The 18,755-nt window shown below is 43.9% G+C and overlaps 1 protein-coding gene across 1 annotated transcript in view; it reads right to left on the reverse strand.

Annotated features, from left to right (window-relative positions):
- Positions 1–18,755, reverse strand: part of FLT1 (fms related receptor tyrosine kinase 1) — a 129,241-nt gene that overhangs the window by 14,365 nt on the left and 96,121 nt on the right. The window contains exons 18-21 of the mRNA XM_077819089.1: positions 12,610–12,745; positions 3,436–3,540; positions 804–917; positions 266–354 (exon numbers count right to left, since the gene is read on the reverse strand). Coding sequence (XP_077675215.1) covers positions 266–354; positions 804–917; positions 3,436–3,540; positions 12,610–12,745 — 444 coding nt within the window. The remainder of the gene's footprint in view (positions 1–265; positions 355–803; positions 918–3,435; positions 3,541–12,609; positions 12,746–18,755) is intronic.

An 18,755-nucleotide genomic window follows, 5' to 3' on the forward strand; every position in this document is an offset into this window, starting at 1 on the left:
GTGTAGGCACAAGGGATCCACAATCTTTTATTCTTGATGTTCCTATTCTTCATGAATTACAAAAAGTAGTTTTAAACCTTTGAAAGCTTTCCTAGCCTCATCTCTTGCGTGTTCCTGACAGCACTGGGATCAGGGGGTCGTGCTGCTTCTCCTATGCTTCTGTTCCATAAACCAAAGCTCTAAACCCACCCCTCGCTCAGCATGAATGATCTTGCTAGCAGAGAGGGAGGACACCCATTGAAACACAAAGCATCTGCTTCTTTACCTTGTTGGGGAAGAAAAAATTCCTTTTGCTTTTCAGGTAGTTTGATAAGTTTCCATATTTGCAGTATTCAACAATCACCATCAGAGGCCCTGAGCAGAAGTCAAAAACATTTTCGTAAAATAAGATATAAGAAATAAGTTCTGAGGAACAGCGAAAATCTCTCCTGCACCCAACTAGCCCTAGCTCCCAGCATAACAATTATCAATACATTTTAATGGAGAGGACTCCATGCCTGAAGGACTCCAGATACCTTCACAAAATAATGGTGCTGAAAATTAGGGATGGGCCAACACAAAACCCTGGATGCTGGAAAAATTTGGGTTCTCATTAAAATTTTGACCAAAAGGAATGTGTAAAAAAGGGGAAGGGGCCCGCAGTTATTTGGGTAAATCTGACTCCGTGTTTTAGCTGAGGGTGGACACTGACAGAACAAGCCAACGGCTGGCCCTGGGGACGACATTGCAAAACCAACACAGTCAAAAGACTATTATCCAGAGAATATCTCAATCCACGTTTAGCACAGTACAAATTCTTTTACCGCCATTTTTTGTGCAAGCTCCTAGCAGGTTCACAATATTAAGATGATGCCCAATGTGTATCAGGATTTTCAGCTCTGTCATCAGCGCTTTGTATTCACTGGCTGTGGCTCCTTCTGCGAACACAAAATAAAGCCAGTGCATAAAGACAGTTTCATTTTGGGATCTATGCCACCACCTGCCGATTGTCAAGGATTTATACATGAAATAATTGTCATCCCTGGATACACTTCCATGTATTTGTGTTCTCTTTTCTACCCCTTCCTTTCCTAGCGGCCTTTTAATTGCAGTGAGACCCATAAAAGAATTAGTCAGTGCTAACTTCCTCCCAGTGTTATATTTAACAGTGTGTTGGCTCAGCTTTGGTGCCATGTAGGGGTAGGAGGGATGGTCTGGTAGACTGGGCTCAATGGACTTGGGATCAGCACCTGGCTCAAAAACAGACTTCCTGTGTGATCTCGGGCAAATCATTTAATTCACCTTGTGCCTCAGGTCCCCATTCTGTCAAATGGGGATAGCGCTGCCTTCCATCACAGTTGTGATGAGGATAACATCCATGAGCATGAGGTGCTCAGATACTACAGTGATGGGGCCATATAGACAGACAGATATGGGTATGCTACAGATATCTTCTCCCAAATCCCCGACTGGCTTTATGGAGCTGAAAATCAGTGTTTCGCAAGAATCCTAAGTGCTATACCTAAAGCCATGGACTATCCAGCTGACTATTCTTAGATCTTCAAGCACATAAATTCACATGCTGGCCAACCCATTCTGTTATGAAGGGTTAGATTCTGAGCTGGCTGACATAGGCTACCCATCCATTGGGATCAGGTGCACAGGGATAAGGGACTTTGCACAGCTTCTTACTCCCCACCACTACAGGTGGGAGAGGAATGAGTGAAGTCTTGGCTCCAGGCCCCTTCCCAACATGCTGACCAGAACTGCTGAGCTGGCATGGGGCTGACTGGGCAGTAGTTTATTGCTGGTGTAGGCCAGCAGAAACTTACCACAGCTCTGGAGCAGTGAGGAACAGGAAGGAATTGTGTTACCCTGACCCACAATTCCTTCCTCCGGGATGCTGCCATGAAGCTCAGCAGCAATGCACTACCCCCTACTAAGGTATTTGACTTAGTAATGCACAACATTTTCATTACAAAATGAGCACCGTACAATATCAATATGGGACACGTTAAATAGATTAAGAACTGGCTAAATGACAGATTTCAAGAAGTGGTTGCCCATGGGGAATAATTGAAATGGGGTGTTTCTAGTGGGGTTCTGCGGGGATCAGTACTTGGCCCAATGCTAGTCAACGTTTTCATCAATGATCTGGAAGTAAAGATAAAATCACAGCTGATCAAATTTGCGGATGGCACGAAGATTGGCAGAGTGGGGAATAATGAGAAGGGCAGGGCACTCAGACTGAGCGACCTGGATCACTTGGTAAGAGGGGCCCATTCAAATAAAATGTGTTTTAATACAGACAAATGCAAGGTTTTGCATCTCGGAACCAGGAATACAGGCCAGACCTACAGAATTGGTGGACTGTATCCTGGAAAACTGCTTCTGAAAAGGATCTAAAGGTCATAGCGGACAAACAACTCGACATGTGTCCCAGTGCTTTGCTGTGGCAAAAAGGGCTAACGCAGTCCTTGGAGGTATAAACAGGGGAATGAGAGTAGGGAGGTGATTTTTTATGCGGCATTGGTGAAACTGTGCACTGATCTGGTGTCCACATTTTTAAAATGACACTGAGAAATTGAAGAGGGTGCAGAAAAGGGCCCCAAACATCATTTAAGGGCTGGAGAAAATGCCTGACAGTGAGAGGCTTAAAGAGCTTGCTCTGTTTGGCTTTTCAAAAAGAAGATTGAGAGGCAACTTGATTAGTGGGTAATGACCTTCACGGGGAGCAAATACTAAGTGCTAGTAAATGGAGCTAAAAAAGGCATAACAAAAAGCAATGGCTGTAAGATGAATTAAAAGGAGAAATGAGACACAAATTTCTAACCGGGAGGCTGATTAACCGTTGGAACAAACTATCGAAAGAAGTGGTAGATTCTCTATCTCTCAGTAGGTTCTGTGGCCTGCGATGCGCAGAAGGTCAGACTAGATGATCATGATGGTCGCTTCTGACCTTAAAATCGATGAGTCTATACTGTTGGGCTTGAAGCAGGGATAACTGGGTGAAATTTAATGGCCTGTGTTATTCAGGAAGTCAGATTAGATGATATGAGGGTCTCTACTGGCCTTAAACTCTATGAAACTATGGGCTGTGTTCTTGGGATACACGGTAGCCCCCAAACCACTCTCCCGTTTCTATTTTTCCTAGTGGGGGCCAGATTTTTAAATGTTCTCAGAAGCAGCAGCAACCAGGTGCGGAGTGCTTCTGAGACCCTGGCCCACAGCACGTGAACTTTCATCAGCACTTTCACTAAGAACCTTGTTTTTCATTTTAGGGGCTCGCCATTTAGCTTGAAAACTCTGATCCAAACTGACACGTGAGCTATACAGCCTTTGTGGGGTTTCAGAATAAACTCTTGCTTTTGAATGACATGCAGAACAAGGCAGGGGAGAGGGAGAAAGGGGAAACCAGTGCAGTATATCTTCCAACACAGCCCTGCAGCAGAATACCTTTCAGCATTTTCACCGCAACTATTCCGCACGGGGGGGAATTTTTAATTCCAAAAGCAGCTGCCTCTACCACTTTTCCAAACGCCCCACATCCAAGTGACTTTCCTGTACAGAAAACAAATTGTGGAAATACACACATGTAAACAAACAAACTTGTGGTCATTGAAACCATTCATACATATTGAATAACAAACTGTGCTCTGCAAATCTTCCTTGGTATATTTTCACAAAAAGATAATGCTCTATGGTCCACTTTTTAATGGGCTCCCACATAGGTGAGCCAGAATGTGGTCAGAAAAGGTGACTCTAAACAAATGGCACTCTTAGAAATATTTGCAGTATTGTTGTAACCATGTTGGTCCCAGATTAGAGAGACAAGGTGGGTGAGGTAATAATTTTTATTGGACCAACTTCTGTCGCTGAGACAAGCTTTCCAGCTTACACAGACCTGACGAAGAGCTCTGTGTCGCTCGAAAGCTTGTCTCTCTCACCAACAGAAGTTGGTCCAATAAAAGATTTTACCGCACCCAGCTTGTCACTCTTATCAGTGGATGTATGTTCACTTCTGAGCCTCTCTCTGCAGTTTGCTGACAAAACCAAGTTTTGTGCTCATCATTACAGCGCTATTACCTCCGTAGCACGGGCCTGAGCCAATTCCCATTGATCTCACTGGGCTGCGGATCAGGCTGTAGAAGGGTAAGTTATATTCTGCCCAAACAGCCTAGTGCCATAGCCCAATTCTATCCAGACTGTGCCAACAGCTTTGTTTGGTAATCTTTATGTAGGCCACACTTTTCTTATGTAAGGTACCAGCCGTGCAAATGGGACCGTTAAATGTATGTGAGCTGAGGTTCGCGGGGGTTTGTGACAGGAGATGCAGAGCCACAAACATTGGGTCACATGGGAGTGACTGCAAGGTTTCCAAACAAATGAGGTGTGTAGCCCATTCTGCAGGATGGCTGAGTTACCCCTCCCACCACACCGGCTCCTCAGGGCAGCGTTGGGCCTCATGCTGTAGGGTCAGCACGTGTCAGAGAGCCGCCCGCTCCCCCACGTACCACATGCCTTCCAGCAATGTGGATGCACAGACCATTCCATTTCCCCAGGAGGGTCCCAATTTCAGGTGCTCTCTCATGGGCTCCCTGTGGGGAATCTGAAGCCCCTCCATCACCCCCCCCCTCCCAAGGCAGACGTAAATATAAAGTGGGGGTGAGACATACTACCCAGTTATCCTCTTAGTCTCTAAGGGTTACTCCACCCTGCTGAGAGCATGGAAACCAGAAATAAGTGGGTGATGCCTCTCACGTTAACTCCTGTCAGACCCTAGAGTGCAGAGGATGGAGTAGCTAGGGGCCGAGTGCCTTACAGCCCCTGCGTGTGCACTGGGGAGGAGCTGTCACAGAGGGAGCGGTGAGTATGGTGACAGCAGAAGCACCAGCATCAGTGGCAGAGTAGGGTCTGGATTTAGGGAGCTGGGCAGGCAGGACTGAAACAGCCCCCTCAACCCCAGAGAGGCAGCCAGGCAGAGGCTTCCCTTAGAGGAACCAGGAGTCTCAGGGTCACGCCTGCTCACGGCCGGTGGGCTCCAGTGATTTCAGCGGTGACACCATGGCACTTTCCGTGCTGTGGCTGAGATGGTGTTGCCAGCTTCTGCAATTTTATGACAAATCTCACAACATCCAGTGTTCTTTCTAAAGCCCCAGCTGCTGGAATCACAAATTGGTATGAGAATCTCAGCTTTTATTTTTTGTTTTGTTTTAAAAAGAGTATGTTTCTAGCCCTCATGGTTGTGCAGAAGAGCTTGAAAACACGACTTGAGCACATCCTAAAGGCTCAGAGACCAGAAAGCGAATAAAAAGAACCCACATTTATTATTATTATTAATTATTATTATTATTAAAAAAAAACCTCATGACTGTTATGTCAGTCTCAGGATATTTGGGGACCTGACTCATGATTTTTGAGCATTTGGTGCTGGCAATACGGATTTCTCCCTCTCCCCCCACTTCACAGTGGGGTCTGGGGTCCTCACTCCTCTTTCAGTGGCTGATGGAGGTTCCGATAGGTGACAGGATGTCAGCAAATAATATTTTTAAAAATCACAAACCCCAAGTGTTTAACTTCAGCTTGATTTCTGCTTCAGTTTCACTAGGACTTAAAGACCCCTTAATGCTCATTAAACTTTATTTTTACTGATTTTCTAGCATGCCTGTGGCTGTAGTAGAACAATTGGTATGATGGTGAGGGAACAAGGGTAGAACATAAAGACAAGATTTTCATTCAGAATAAAAAGGATAGAATATGTAACAGGGAGAATGTATATTCATCAAATATGTAAACTGAAACATTGCATTACTTGTGTAAGATCTCTCTTTTCTGGACCTTTAGTCTTAACAGATAGGACAATGCAAAATAGAGCCATTGCTTTGGTCACCACAGTTGTAAAATGACACACGTGCACATCCCTCTGCAGATGTTCGGAGCCCAGGAGAGCTGAGCTGTGCTCCTGCAGACCTCAGGAAGTAAGCAGAAAGGAGGGAATTGTCCGCCCACCCTTCCAGCCCAGTTCTCCCTGTCCTCTGTCAAGACTATTTTAAATAAGGAACTTCTAAGACAACCCTTGATAAGATGGAGCGAAAGTACAGATCTATGATGTAATCGGATCATATTGGAGTTTTACAAAAACAAACAAACACATAATTCCAAACAACCAAACATTAGAAAATCAAAATTTGGAGTAAATATTTTTGTCTAGGAATTGGCACAAAGTGTTTTAAAATACAGTAGGATCTCAGAGTTACGAATACCAGAGTTTTGAATTGATCAGTCAACCACACACCTCATTTGGAACTGGACGTACACAATCAGGCAGCAGCAGAGACAAAAAAAAAAAAAAGCAAATACAGTACAGTACAGTACTGTGTTAAACACAAACTACTAAAAAAAATAAAGGGAAAGCACCATTTTTCTTCTGCAGTAAAGTTTCAGAGCTGTATTAAGTCAATGTTCAGTTGTAAACTTTTGAAAGAAACACCTTAACGTTTTGTTCAGAGTTACGAACAACCTCCATTCCTGAGGTATTCGTAACTCTGAGGGTCTCGTGTATTGCAAATAATGAACAAATTTGTGAAAACCAGTCTACTAATGGACTGGTTCGGTAGGACATGTAGGTTCAGGATCAAGAATGCTGTTTAAAATAAAAAGCTACTTGGGCTTTCTACATCCAGTTTCTAAATCCAATCCTTCATAAGGATTTAGGGCTAGATCTACAAAGGGGTTTAGGTGTCTTCCTACCACTTTCGGCACTTAAATCCAAAATGCATACTCTCAAAACCCCTGCTCAGCTGCCACCTAAACTTGTAGGCATCTAAAGTCCCTGAGGGCATACGTTTCTGCTGATAAAGTCCTTAAGTGCTTAAGAATTTGCCGCTGAGCATGCTCAAAGTTGGCTGACCCAGCTCACACCTGTAAGCCCCAGTGGGATCCTCATCTAGACATTGCCCTATCTTAGCTGCACAGCCTGACTCAGAAGGCATGCTCAGAGGCTGCCTGATAGATTTGGCCCTGTACAAAATGCCAGATGAGAAGGGGGTACCTTCCTTTAAAATTATAACTTTAGCCCAGTGGTTAGAACACTAACCCAGGATGTAAGAGATGTTCAAACCCCCTTTTCTTCCCCGCTCTTGAAGTGGAACAGCAAACTGAACCCAGGTGTCCCTGCTCTCAGGTGAGTGATCTGAGCTATGGGATTCTTGAGTTGGCAGGGTTTTAGGTACCTATCACACTTTATCATTAGAAAGATAGGCACCTGGGGAATTTAGGCAGTGTGACAGTCTGCATCCCTATATTCACCCTTTTTACAAAACTATAATGGATTTTTTACAAAGTATGCCTGGTGAGGTATCATTTGAAAATTCATAATGTGCTGATCATTATTGTCCTGGTAAAATATGTGTGGTAACATTGTATGTAAAGTTATAAGATTCTACTGTATAATGTTACTGAGCTTTAATCCAAGTTTAGAAAAGCAGGCACAAACCGATTCTTCAAAGACAAAAGGCAAACTGATTCCTCAGCCAGGCATCAACAAAATCAGATGGACTATCACTTGCAAGGGAAAAGGGTATGAGCAAGAAATGTACATCTTGGCAAAGAAGCAGCTGGAAGTTCCATCTCCCCAGATTTTGTCTCCTGAACCCCAGCTGGAGATGATTCTCAAAGAAAAGGAAAAGGATAAAAGGGAAGAACAGAGGCCCCAAATGTTCTCTCCCTTCATCTCTACTCAAGGCATCAACAACACCTGAAGGACAAGGAAATTAACACTGAACTGGGGGAGGAGTCTTGGCTGAAAGGATTCCAGCCAGTAAGATTTCTAAAGCATGTGGTGAGAGAAACCTTTGCTTTGAATTCATTTAGCTTGTTAAGTTAGGAATTAGTCTGCAATTTACCTTTTATTTCTTTGTAACCAATTTTGACTTTTACGCCTCATTACTTGTATTCACTTACAATCTTTCTGTAGTTAATAATACACTTGTTTTATTGTTTTATCGAAACCAGTGTGTTTGGACTGAAGTGTCTGGGGAACTTGAATTGAGACAACAAGGTTTCTATTAATGAAATGACGGACTTTATATGAGTTTGCATTGCCTAGGAGAATGCTGGGCAGTACAAGATGCACATTTCTGGGGAAAGTCTGGTACTGGGAATTTGCTGGTGTTACCCTGCAGTGTAATTCATGGTTGGCTGGCAATAGCACTCCTATAGTATATCTAGGGGTGATTTACATGCTGGAGGCTGTGTGTGGGCAAACGAGACGTGGTTGCTCTCACAGCAAAGCAGTGTAAAGGGCACCCCAGGTTGGAGAATTGAGGGGACACAGCTGTCCATCAGTCCAGACGGTACCCTGGGGAATATCATAGGCAGCTATAGGGTTAGGCAGCAGCTGAGTGATGATTTTGAGGATCTAAATTTTGGACTTAGGTGCCTAAATGTGTATCCACATCTGATCTGCAAAAATTGTTTGTGGCTTTGCAGGGCTCTAAAAAGCTCCACAGGTCACTACACAGCAAGCCCCCCATCCCCAGCTGCCCCCATTTCTCCCCAGAGACCTTCTGCCCCCGCCATACCTCCTTCCCCACTCTGAGTAGGAAGGCTACAATCCTGGGCCCTCGTGTGCAGTGCCACCCTCCCAGTGGGTGCGGAGGAGGGCTCCGACACCCCTATGCAACTGCGGGAGCTGTAATGCATGCAGACCTGGCCCAGACAGAGAGTGGCAATAACTGCTGTCTTCATAGCACATGCCCTTGCCGCCCACTAGTTTAAATTATAACACCACACCTCTTTCAAAATGGTACTTGGCTCACTCCCTTCTGGGAGTTGTAGTTTGCCTCCTCTGTCCATGCAAGCTGGGGACTACAATTCCCAGAATGTCCAGCAGGCTGTCCCCTGCTGCGTGATTCAGTGAACTGAGCTGAAGCCTGCAGGCTGTGTGACAGATTCCTCATTCTGGTGAGTCTGTGCATCCAATCTGCTCTCCGCAAAAATGGTCCAGGGATATAAAGCGGATACCCACGGATTTGCAGGGCTCTAGCAGTTGGTGGTGTGCTCCAATATGAAGCTGTAATCCAAGGCACTACAACTCCTGTATCCACAGTAAAACTGTGTTTAATCAGTAATCGTAATTGGTTTCATCAGTAATAATCCATTTCCCATTTTGGGATGGGAACTATTTAGCCACCACTTAGAAAACAAATTTGTTGCCATTTAAAGCAGCATATGGCTTCTATTCTCCCTTTAATCAGTTTGAATGCTAGAAATGTGTTTTTCCTCTGAACAATAACCTTGATTTCATGATAATCAAACTGAATTGATAGCTAATTCTGTTTTGCGTTATATTGAATTTTAGAGCAGATCGTGGATTCTCAGACTTTCTCACTGTGTGGAACACATTTTCAAATACAGATTGTGCCTTGGACAAACTCTCCTCCCATTTATGACAGTATATAATCCTTGTGACAACAGCCACATATGTTTACATGCAAAAGTAATATTAGGAAAGTATCTAATTGACTTTTAGTGCAGGTTAGCAGATGAAAAGAAGGACCCGGTACCATGTGAGCTACCAGCTCTCCACAGACCAGCGTTCAAGTGACCACATTTTGAGAACTCTGATGCAGAGAATAATGCAGCTGAACTTTGGTTAAAATTCTTCAAATTTGCTAACCCTTTCTGAGGCTAATCCAAACCCATTAAAGTCAATGGGAATTGACTTAATTGGCTTTGGGCCAGGCAATTTCTGTTCAGGCCCCAATTCAGCAAGATACTTAAGCACACATCTAACTTTAAGTATGTGAGTGATCACGTTGTCATGTGCATGTCACTTTGCTGGAGCAGGGCCGCAATGGAGAGTGCAGGCAGAGGCTAATCCACAAGTCATTCTTGCTATATGCTGTTGCCTCTTAGGACCTGGGAAGGCAGAAGTTTCAAAGAGGCTTTCAGTGAACATGAACAATTCGTGTGACACATTCCAGATGTTCTGTTGCTCTGTATTAGAGGATTTCTGTTTTAAATTATTGATAAATATGAAAGTTCAGTGTGTTTACAAACAGGGTGGGAAACTCACTCATCTCTGGCGGAATGAGAGAATAGTTGTATAGTGCATAGTAGGTGTGTGTAACTAATGAAATTGTTTACTACATAGATTTCTGAATCTATACTCTGCCCGGTCCATCGGTGGCAAGAATTACAATGGGTCCCTGTATCACAACTTTAGCACTTTCATGGATGTCCTAAATTATGATTTATCACCATCATTGGTAAGGTCATAAGATACAAAATTATATCAATGCTAAAGGTACAGGGTTGTAACTAAACACAGCTATTTGCCTTAATGCACCAGAGTTTTACAATCTAAGTTAGGGGCTAGCATTTAATTTCATTTCCCTTCATCTAAATTGGGAAGATGTCCCCTGAATTCAATGGAGTTAGTATGGATTGGTTTCTGTAACACCTGTAGCCTCAGGGCGTGAGGAGGAAGTCCTCCTATAGCATTGCATGGATGTTACCTCAACAATACAGATTAAGGGATGAGGAACATAAGGCAACTGAGATATAAACAGAGAGTCTCCTCTCACTGGTTACAATAACTACGTAAGCTGCAGTCAAATAGCTAGAAAGGGAAGACACACACATCTGGGATTGGAAGGAACTATTCAAGTTTATGTGATTATTCCCCTGCAGAGCTGCAAGGGTCATTGAAAGGTTGGGCCAACTGCCATGTAAATGGGACCTATTCATGTGCTAACCTAACATACCTTGCTGACCCAACTTTTCAGAATCCGGTTCTCATTCGTTGTTAACATTTTTTACTTGTTTACACCAGTACTTTCAATTTTAACTAATTCCCCATTCTCTTTTTACTTTTCACAGCTCACCTCCAAACCTCTCTAAAAAACCAAAACCAAATCCCTTTTCAGACAAGTTTTCCTTGGAATTTCAAAGAACTTTAGTTAATTCTATTTCTACTTGATTCTTTCCATGTACTTTATACACATTGAACTCTCGATGCAATAAGACCTTTTCAAAGATGAGGAGACTCCCAACAAGATTTCATGCTTCGGCACTCACAAAATAATGTACATGTGTTAAAAATTACCTTTAAAATATTTTGGCTGTGCTTATTCACATACTGGTCGCCCTGCACCCTGTATAGCAGACAAATTAAGTGAGATCTGAATTGTGTGCTCGTGCACTGGTGAATGTGTGGCTGGATATGCCCAGATCTCCCTCTGTGCCAAAGCCACAGAAAGTGTGAATTTGTTACAGCCCCCAGCTAGAGATCCATGTATCTTTAGCTCAAATAGTAGCAGCTCATGCTTTTAGATCTGGAGGTCCCTGATTCAGTCCACAGTGTGTCAGCCACTGTCACCTTGGCACGTTGGATTGGCTTAAGTCTAATTTGTGACTGAAAGGACATGTGGCCATGTTGCCATAGCTGACGCTGGAGTTGGAGGCCCCTTAATATAAATGAGAGCTGCCAGCAGGGTGTTCTCAACTTTGCAGTTTGCACCTCCCATGGTCTGCCAGAGCTCAGACTCCTTCAGCTTAAAGGAATACTTCAAAACCCTTTTTTTTTTTTTCACTCAGGCATTCGAAGACTGGATGGCTAAGGGATGGAAGATTCTATGCACATTTGTTTAGGCATGGCCAGTCCTTTCTGTTATCTCCTATTGTGCATTTTAATGTATGGGATAGGTGCCCTGTGCATAGGAAAGACACCGATAGGTCATTTTATAAATTTGAAGAAAAGAAGTAAAACAGAGTGGGTTAGAGGAAAATGCAAACAGGACAATATGGGCTCATTTCTGCCCTCATTTGCACAGGCAGTTGCCCCTTTATAAGTGAGAACTGAATTAGGCTATGGGAAAGATGGATGCCTCAGATTAGGCTCCTGAGTCCATAGTTAGGCTCCTAAATAATGATACCTAACTCTTGTATGGCGTCTTCATCAGTAGATGAATAAATATGATAAATAAGTGTGAGGTGGGAGTCTGGGAGGGTCCCAGAGTTTGGGCTGCAGCCCGAGCCCGAACATGTACACAACAACTAAACAGCCTGTTAGCCTGAGCTCTGTAAGCCTGAGTCAGCTGGCATGGGCCAGGCACAGGTGTCTAATTGCAGTGTAGACATATTCTTAGGCATTGCTGTAATACTTATAAATAACAGTACTACTAATAAAGCTCCCATGAATTTCAGGAGGGACTACTGGGTGCTCAGCATCTGGCCACTTATTTTAGATGCTTCAGCATGGACTCAGGAACCTAATTTTAGGCTCCCAGCTTTGAAAATCTTGGCCTGTGTTTTTACTTTATGTTCTATAGTATCTCAGTTCCTAAGAAATACATAACAGCCCAATCTGCACTACAAATAAAATGACTGGAAGTACTCCCCAGCTGGAGTCTAATCATACAGAAAGCCAGGTAATAGCAGTTTTAGATCTTGATAATAATTCACCTGAAGAACAATAACAGCTCACTAACAATCAAGTGTAGAGTTGCCCTGCAGATCTGCAATACATGGTGAGCTGCCTGTCTGTAGTCTCTAATTACAAACACATCCAGTTTAATAAACACAAAGGCAATGTGCTGTGTGTTAATACCGTAACAAACCTATTACCTAGTTTCAGCCTTTCCCTTGCAAACTCCCACTTGCTGGCATCAAATGGAAGACGTTCACATTGTTCATCTAAGGGGACTTCATCAGGATCCATTATGATTGACAGGTAATTGGTCTTTATTTCAGAAGAATAAGGCTAGGAAATCAAGAACATTTCAAAGTCACCACCAAATGGAAAACAGTAGTGGGCAGCAGCTTCTGGTTTTGGTCAAGGTTTGCAAATTGATTATATCTGACAGATGCATGTAAAGCACCCCCCACCGTAAGGATGTATGTTTCACACTCCAATATACAATTGGTTAAAAATTCTGTTGTTTAATGTTGTGACATTTTTATTTTTATACCAGCCCTTTCTCCACCTTTTTCTTATACATGACACTGTCCATTTCTCCAGTTAAATCCATATAAATTCTCACGCAAATAATTGCCATGGGATATAGACTTTGAACTTTAAAGAAGTAAGAAGTATTTTCAGAAACTGACTAACCACCATTGCTGAAAATAACTTTTGCTGAATGATTGTACAAAAAAAACCCCAAAACCACCCCCCAACAACCCCTCTGCCACCCCCACTAGTACATGCAACAGGTGGAGTTCAACTGTCAGTGTTTTTTTTATTTTATGAATTCAACAAAAAAACGTCAGATGTGGTTTGAGCTGTGCAAGACTTGGACTTAGTCTGCAATACACTGAACTGTACGTTACTCAGAAATTCTGGGTTGTCATTTCTGACAACTCTATTGGAATTATTGGGCTACTAAGGGAATTAATGAAAACCCAGACTCAGACAGATTACTTCAGGTCTTAATGAGTTTTTGGCCCAGAAAAGCATCCTCCCCAAAACAAACAAATTGCTGCCTTCCCATGAGAAATGTAAGGAATCGTCTTCCTTCTAAAGGTTTATAGCTGTACACCAGTTTACATTTTGAAACTTATTTTCTTCTGTGAGCATGCAGAGTTACCAACCACCTCAGCTAGATTTCTGCATAGTCCTAGGACGCGCTTGTATTTGTGTGGAAAAGGAAAAATCTCGGCCTGTATAAAGTCTGATTTCATCGCTATGGGCTGGAAGTTGTGCAAGCTTCATGGAAATGAGCATCAGGGCGCTTTCCATCAAGCCATGCCAAAACAGCAATGGACTATTGTCCCCGACATCTTACACCCACATCCACATACTTCCAATTCGTACTCAAGCTGCTCTGCAGCTTGCAGCTCACCTCCTCCATTGCCAGGAATTGTCCTCCTTCCTGCAAGCGTTCTCACTACATTGCTTAAAAGGGAAAATGCACACGCTGTAAGTAGGACCACCTCGGGCAGAGAAGCATGTTGAAAATTATGGGCAACTTCCTGACTCTTGTTTCAGCTGCCTTGTGCTGCCCAAAGCACCCAGTCAGCTTCCCTAAAAGGACAACTGAGGATCCCTCCAAAGGAGGGGAATCCTTAAGTGGCACAAAGTCTGCAATATTTGCTTCGGACCTGCTGCTGCTTTCTACAGAGAGGGTGTGCCTGGGCAGGAATGAGGAAAGGCCAGAGCACATGTGCGCCAGCTGATCCGTTTTGCACTTCTCCAGCTGGCACAACTTAGAAACAGCTCTTAGGCTGTCACGTCGGGTCCCAGGATCAGAGAAGCAGATAAATGGCATAGAGCTGCCTTCTCCCGCCTTGGCTGCACTGAGCACCAAATCCTGGGCACTGCTGGAGATTCAGCCCTATATTTGTAGTAAAAGTGGAAGTAAAAGTGTGACACAGAGCAAATACATGTCAGGGAGAGGGAGGTGTGTATGACTTTAAGAAGATGCTCTATTTCTCTGACAGCATGAAATCATTCTTGATGTGATAGCTGCTGTAGCTACCACATTTCTGCCTGAGCCCTAAATATGAAGTTTTAGCTTAGAGCTAATTTTTATATTCCAGCCATAAATCTCTAAGACTAGGGATTTATAACAGAAACTTAGAGAGCCTTAAATAGGCAATACTGAAGGGAAACTTTTGGCTTGGAAGAGCCCATTACTATGTTACCTAGAAGCTGGCCTCCCTTGTTTTGTGGCAAGTCTGGGCAGCAAACCCAAACTTTCCTGCAGCTCTTTTTCCCATGGTTTAATTGCTCTCACAGTTAAGGTTTTTCATAATACTTAACCATTTCCCAACTGTTTAGTGCCATTACTAATTATTCTGTCCTTAATGACATGTGGGAATAATTGGTCCTTATCCCCTTTATAAGATCTCTTTACCGATTTGTAGTCCGTTATAGTTCCCTTCTATCCTCGCTCTTCTTTTCGCTAGACTTAAACGTGGCAGGTTCCCTTTATTTCAGTGTGTGTATTTGTGTGCATGCATGTGTGTAGGGTAGGAGTGGAACGAGAGGGAGAATACACGTTGAAATACAGTGACCGAAACAATGGTTTTAAAGGGCTGATCCTGCATTCCCACAAAATCAATGGGCGTTTTCAGTGTCCAAAACAAAATGCAGCACTGGGCCTTAAATTGCCTCAGGGCAGGTTTACACTTAATAGACTGGTTTCAGAGTAGCAGCCGTGTTAGTCTGTATTCGCAAAAAGAAAAGGAGTCCTTGTGGCACCTTAGAGACTAACCAATTTATTTGAGCATGAGCTTTCGTGAGCTACAGCTCACTTCATCGGATGCATACCGTGGAAACTGCAGCAGACTTTATATATACACAGAGAATATGAAAAAATACCTCCTCCCACCCCATTGTCCAGCTGGTAATAGCTTATCTAAAGTGATCATCAGGTGGGCCATTTCCAGCACAAATCCAGGTTTTCTCACCTCCACCCCCCCACACAAATTCACTCTCCTGCTGGTGATAGCCCATCCAAAGTGACAACTCTTTACACAATGTGCATGATAATAAAGTTGGGCCATTTCCTGCACAAATCCAGGTTCTCTCACCCCCTCACTCCCCTCCCAAAAACCACACACACAAACTCACTCTCCTGCTGGTGATAGCCCATCCAACGTGACAACTCTTTACACAATGTGCATGATAATAAAGTTGGGCCATTTCCTGCACAAATCCAGGTTCTCTCACCCCCTCACCCCCCTCCCAAAAACCACACACACAAACTCACTATCCTGCTGGTAATAGCTCATCCAAAGTGACCATTCTCCCTACAATGTGCATAATTAAGGTGGGCCATTTCCAGCACAAATCCAGGTTCTCACATCCCCCCCCCACCCCGTATTTTTTCATATTCTCTGTGTATATATAAAGTCTGCTGCAGTTTCCACGGCATGCATCCGATGAAGTGAGCTGTAGCTCACAAAAGCTCATGCTCAAATAAATTGGTTAGTCTTTAAGGTGCCACAAGTACTCCTTTTCTTTTTACTTAATAGACTGCATCGGTGCAGCTGCCCTGCCAGAGCGCTTAAGTGAAGATGCTACCACGCCAACAGGAGAGCTTCTCCCGTCAGGGTAGTTATTCTACCACCCTGAAAGGTGGAAGCTCTGTTGATGGGAGAATCTCTCCTGCAGACATAGTGCTGCTTACACCAGGTGTTAGGGCGGTAGAACTACGACACTCAGGGGAGTGGATGTTTCACACCCCTCAGTGATGTAGTTATACCAATATAAGTCTGTAGTGCAGACCTGTCCTAAGATCCCCCTTTTTTTTTTTTTTTTTTTTTAAGGCATGGGCTGAAGAGTACTCCTGGGGCATTCTGTGCCAAAAAATTAAAAATGCTGTGCACAATATTTTAAAATTCTGCAGAATGTTGCAAATTTTATTTCTCAAAATAACACACATAATCACGCCGGTTTCAATTATTTTGGTAATTTATTTCAAAATACCTGTCAGCAAATATGTCTGTAACAATACGGACACACACCAAAATCCCCCTGGGAGTGGAGAGTTAAAGAAACCCCTATGACAACCCAATTCCTGTTTCTCTGCCCCCTTCCCTCCCAGAGCCTAGTCGGGGGGACAGATACCCACAACCTCTCCCCTCCGGAGCCCAGCTGTGGTGCCTCCCCCAGCCAATAAACTCAAGCCCTCTCCCCCTGAGCCCAGCCATGGCCCCCCCTGCCCAGATACCCACACCCCCTCCTCCCCAGAGCCCAGCCATAGGGACCTCCAGCACAGATACCTGCACCTCTTCCCCCCAAAGCCCAGCTGTGGAACCCTCCCTTGCCCAGACGCCCGCACGCCCTCTCCCGCAAAGCTCAGGGATCCAGAGGGAGAAACAGACTGATGCTCGGTCCCAGGCTTGCACAGAGTTTCCTGCGCACCGCCCTCTCCTTCCCTCAGGGCATGTGGGAACTGCAGCTGCCAGGAACCCTCTAGCTCCCTCCCTCTCCCCCAGCAATGTCTTCTATGTGCAAGCTGGGCTCTGCCGAGTCCAGTGGCCCATAGTGGCAGCCAGCAGCACTGCAGCCCATTTCTGTGGGGGAAAGGAAATTCTGAATGCACATTAATTTCTGCAAAATTCTGCATTGCACAGTGGTGCAGAATTCCTCCAGGAGAAGAAGAGGCAACATCTTATAATCAGACTTTGACTTGATTTGCCTACACTTGCTCAGACATGAAGACTGTAGGCCTGAGTGGTCTACACTTAAAATTTAGGTTGACATAGCTACATTGTTCAAGGGTATGAAAATGCCACACACCCTAGTGATATTGTATAGAATCTGGGACACACTTTAGGATCTTATGAATACCAATGTTGTAAAATTGCAATGAGTTGTGCCAGATATGCCGTGTGAGGTATCTGCGAAAATGTTATAATTTGCCAAGTCTGATAATCTTGTTTATATGTATCATCTTTGTATTATGAGTTACAGATATGTAGGGCATATCTGTATTTCTAAATGATACCCCCAGACAGAATGGCAAAAACACTGAGCTGGCTTGATGAACCACCAAGGGCCATCAACTATACAATGAACCTATTGAAAGGAACCAGGAACTACACCTTACAACTCAGCAAGGCATGTAGGGGCATGCCAATGGACAGAACTCTTAAGGTTTTTCCATGCCATGTGCTGGACAGCTTGTGTTTGGAACAAAGGGAGTACGAGCCACATGGCAAAAGGAATATATAAGCAGCTGCATCATCTCCATTTTGTCTTCAGTCCTGCTTCTTACCTCTGGAGGAACTTGGCTACAAACTGAAGCTCTGAACAAAGGACTGAATGACCCATCTAAGCTGTGGATGTGTTCCAGAGGGACTTTCAAGTCAGCAAACTCACCAATACTGCTAAGAACCTGATATATGGACTTGGAAGTCTTTTTGTATGTATGTTATTGCTTTACTATTTGCCATCTCTCTTCTTGTTCTTTCCTTTTTCTTTATCATAAACCTTTAATTGTAGACACTAAAGGATTGGCTGGCAGGGTGGTATTTTGGATAAGATCCAAGCTAATATTGACCTGGCAATGTGGCTGGCCCTTTGGGGTCAGAAGAACATTTTGCATAGTGAGCAGAGTTTTAAAACAGTTTCTCACTGTACTGGACTTAGGTGCAGATTGGGTGCCAGAGAACTGGAATGCAAGAAGGGGACTGTGTGATTTCTTTCTTTCTTTTTTTCTTTCTTTTTTCTTCTTGATAACCAGTGTGGAGAATCAGAAGCACAGTCTGTGACTGGTTGGGGAGTTTAACTTTAGTGTTACCCACCAGTCTTGGGAGTACCTGCTCTCTCTTTTGCAACCTGCCCTGACCTTGGCATTTCCTTTGAGGGCTGCCCTAGGCACCACTGGGTCACAACCCCATAGAGATGTAGCTGTGCCAACCTAACCTCCAATGTGGCCACAGCTAGGTCAATGGGAAAATGCTTCTGTCAACCTAGTTACCGTCATTGGGAGGTGGAGTTCCTACAGCAACATAAAACCCTCTTCCATCGGTATAGGCAGAATCTATACTACGGGATTATGCCAACATAGCTAAAGCGCCATAGCTATGCCGGAATAGCCTCTATAGCATAGACACAGCCTCGGTTAAACAAAGGTTACTTAACACCACTGTGGCAGTTTAAAGGGGCCTTAACGTGGGCACAAACTACATTTTGCATTCACTCTAAGGCCCTTTGACGCTTTCAGATCTCTGTAAAGGGGCCTTAGTGCTTTTCTACACACACACAGTTGCACTGGTTTCATTATACCAGTGTAGTCAAGGGGGTACAACTTCCCCTA

Source organism: Eretmochelys imbricata, chromosome 1 (assembly GCF_965152235.1).
Source record: "Eretmochelys imbricata isolate rEreImb1 chromosome 1, rEreImb1.hap1, whole genome shotgun sequence".
In the NCBI taxonomy this organism is placed as follows: domain Eukaryota; kingdom Metazoa; phylum Chordata; order Testudines; family Cheloniidae; genus Eretmochelys; species Eretmochelys imbricata.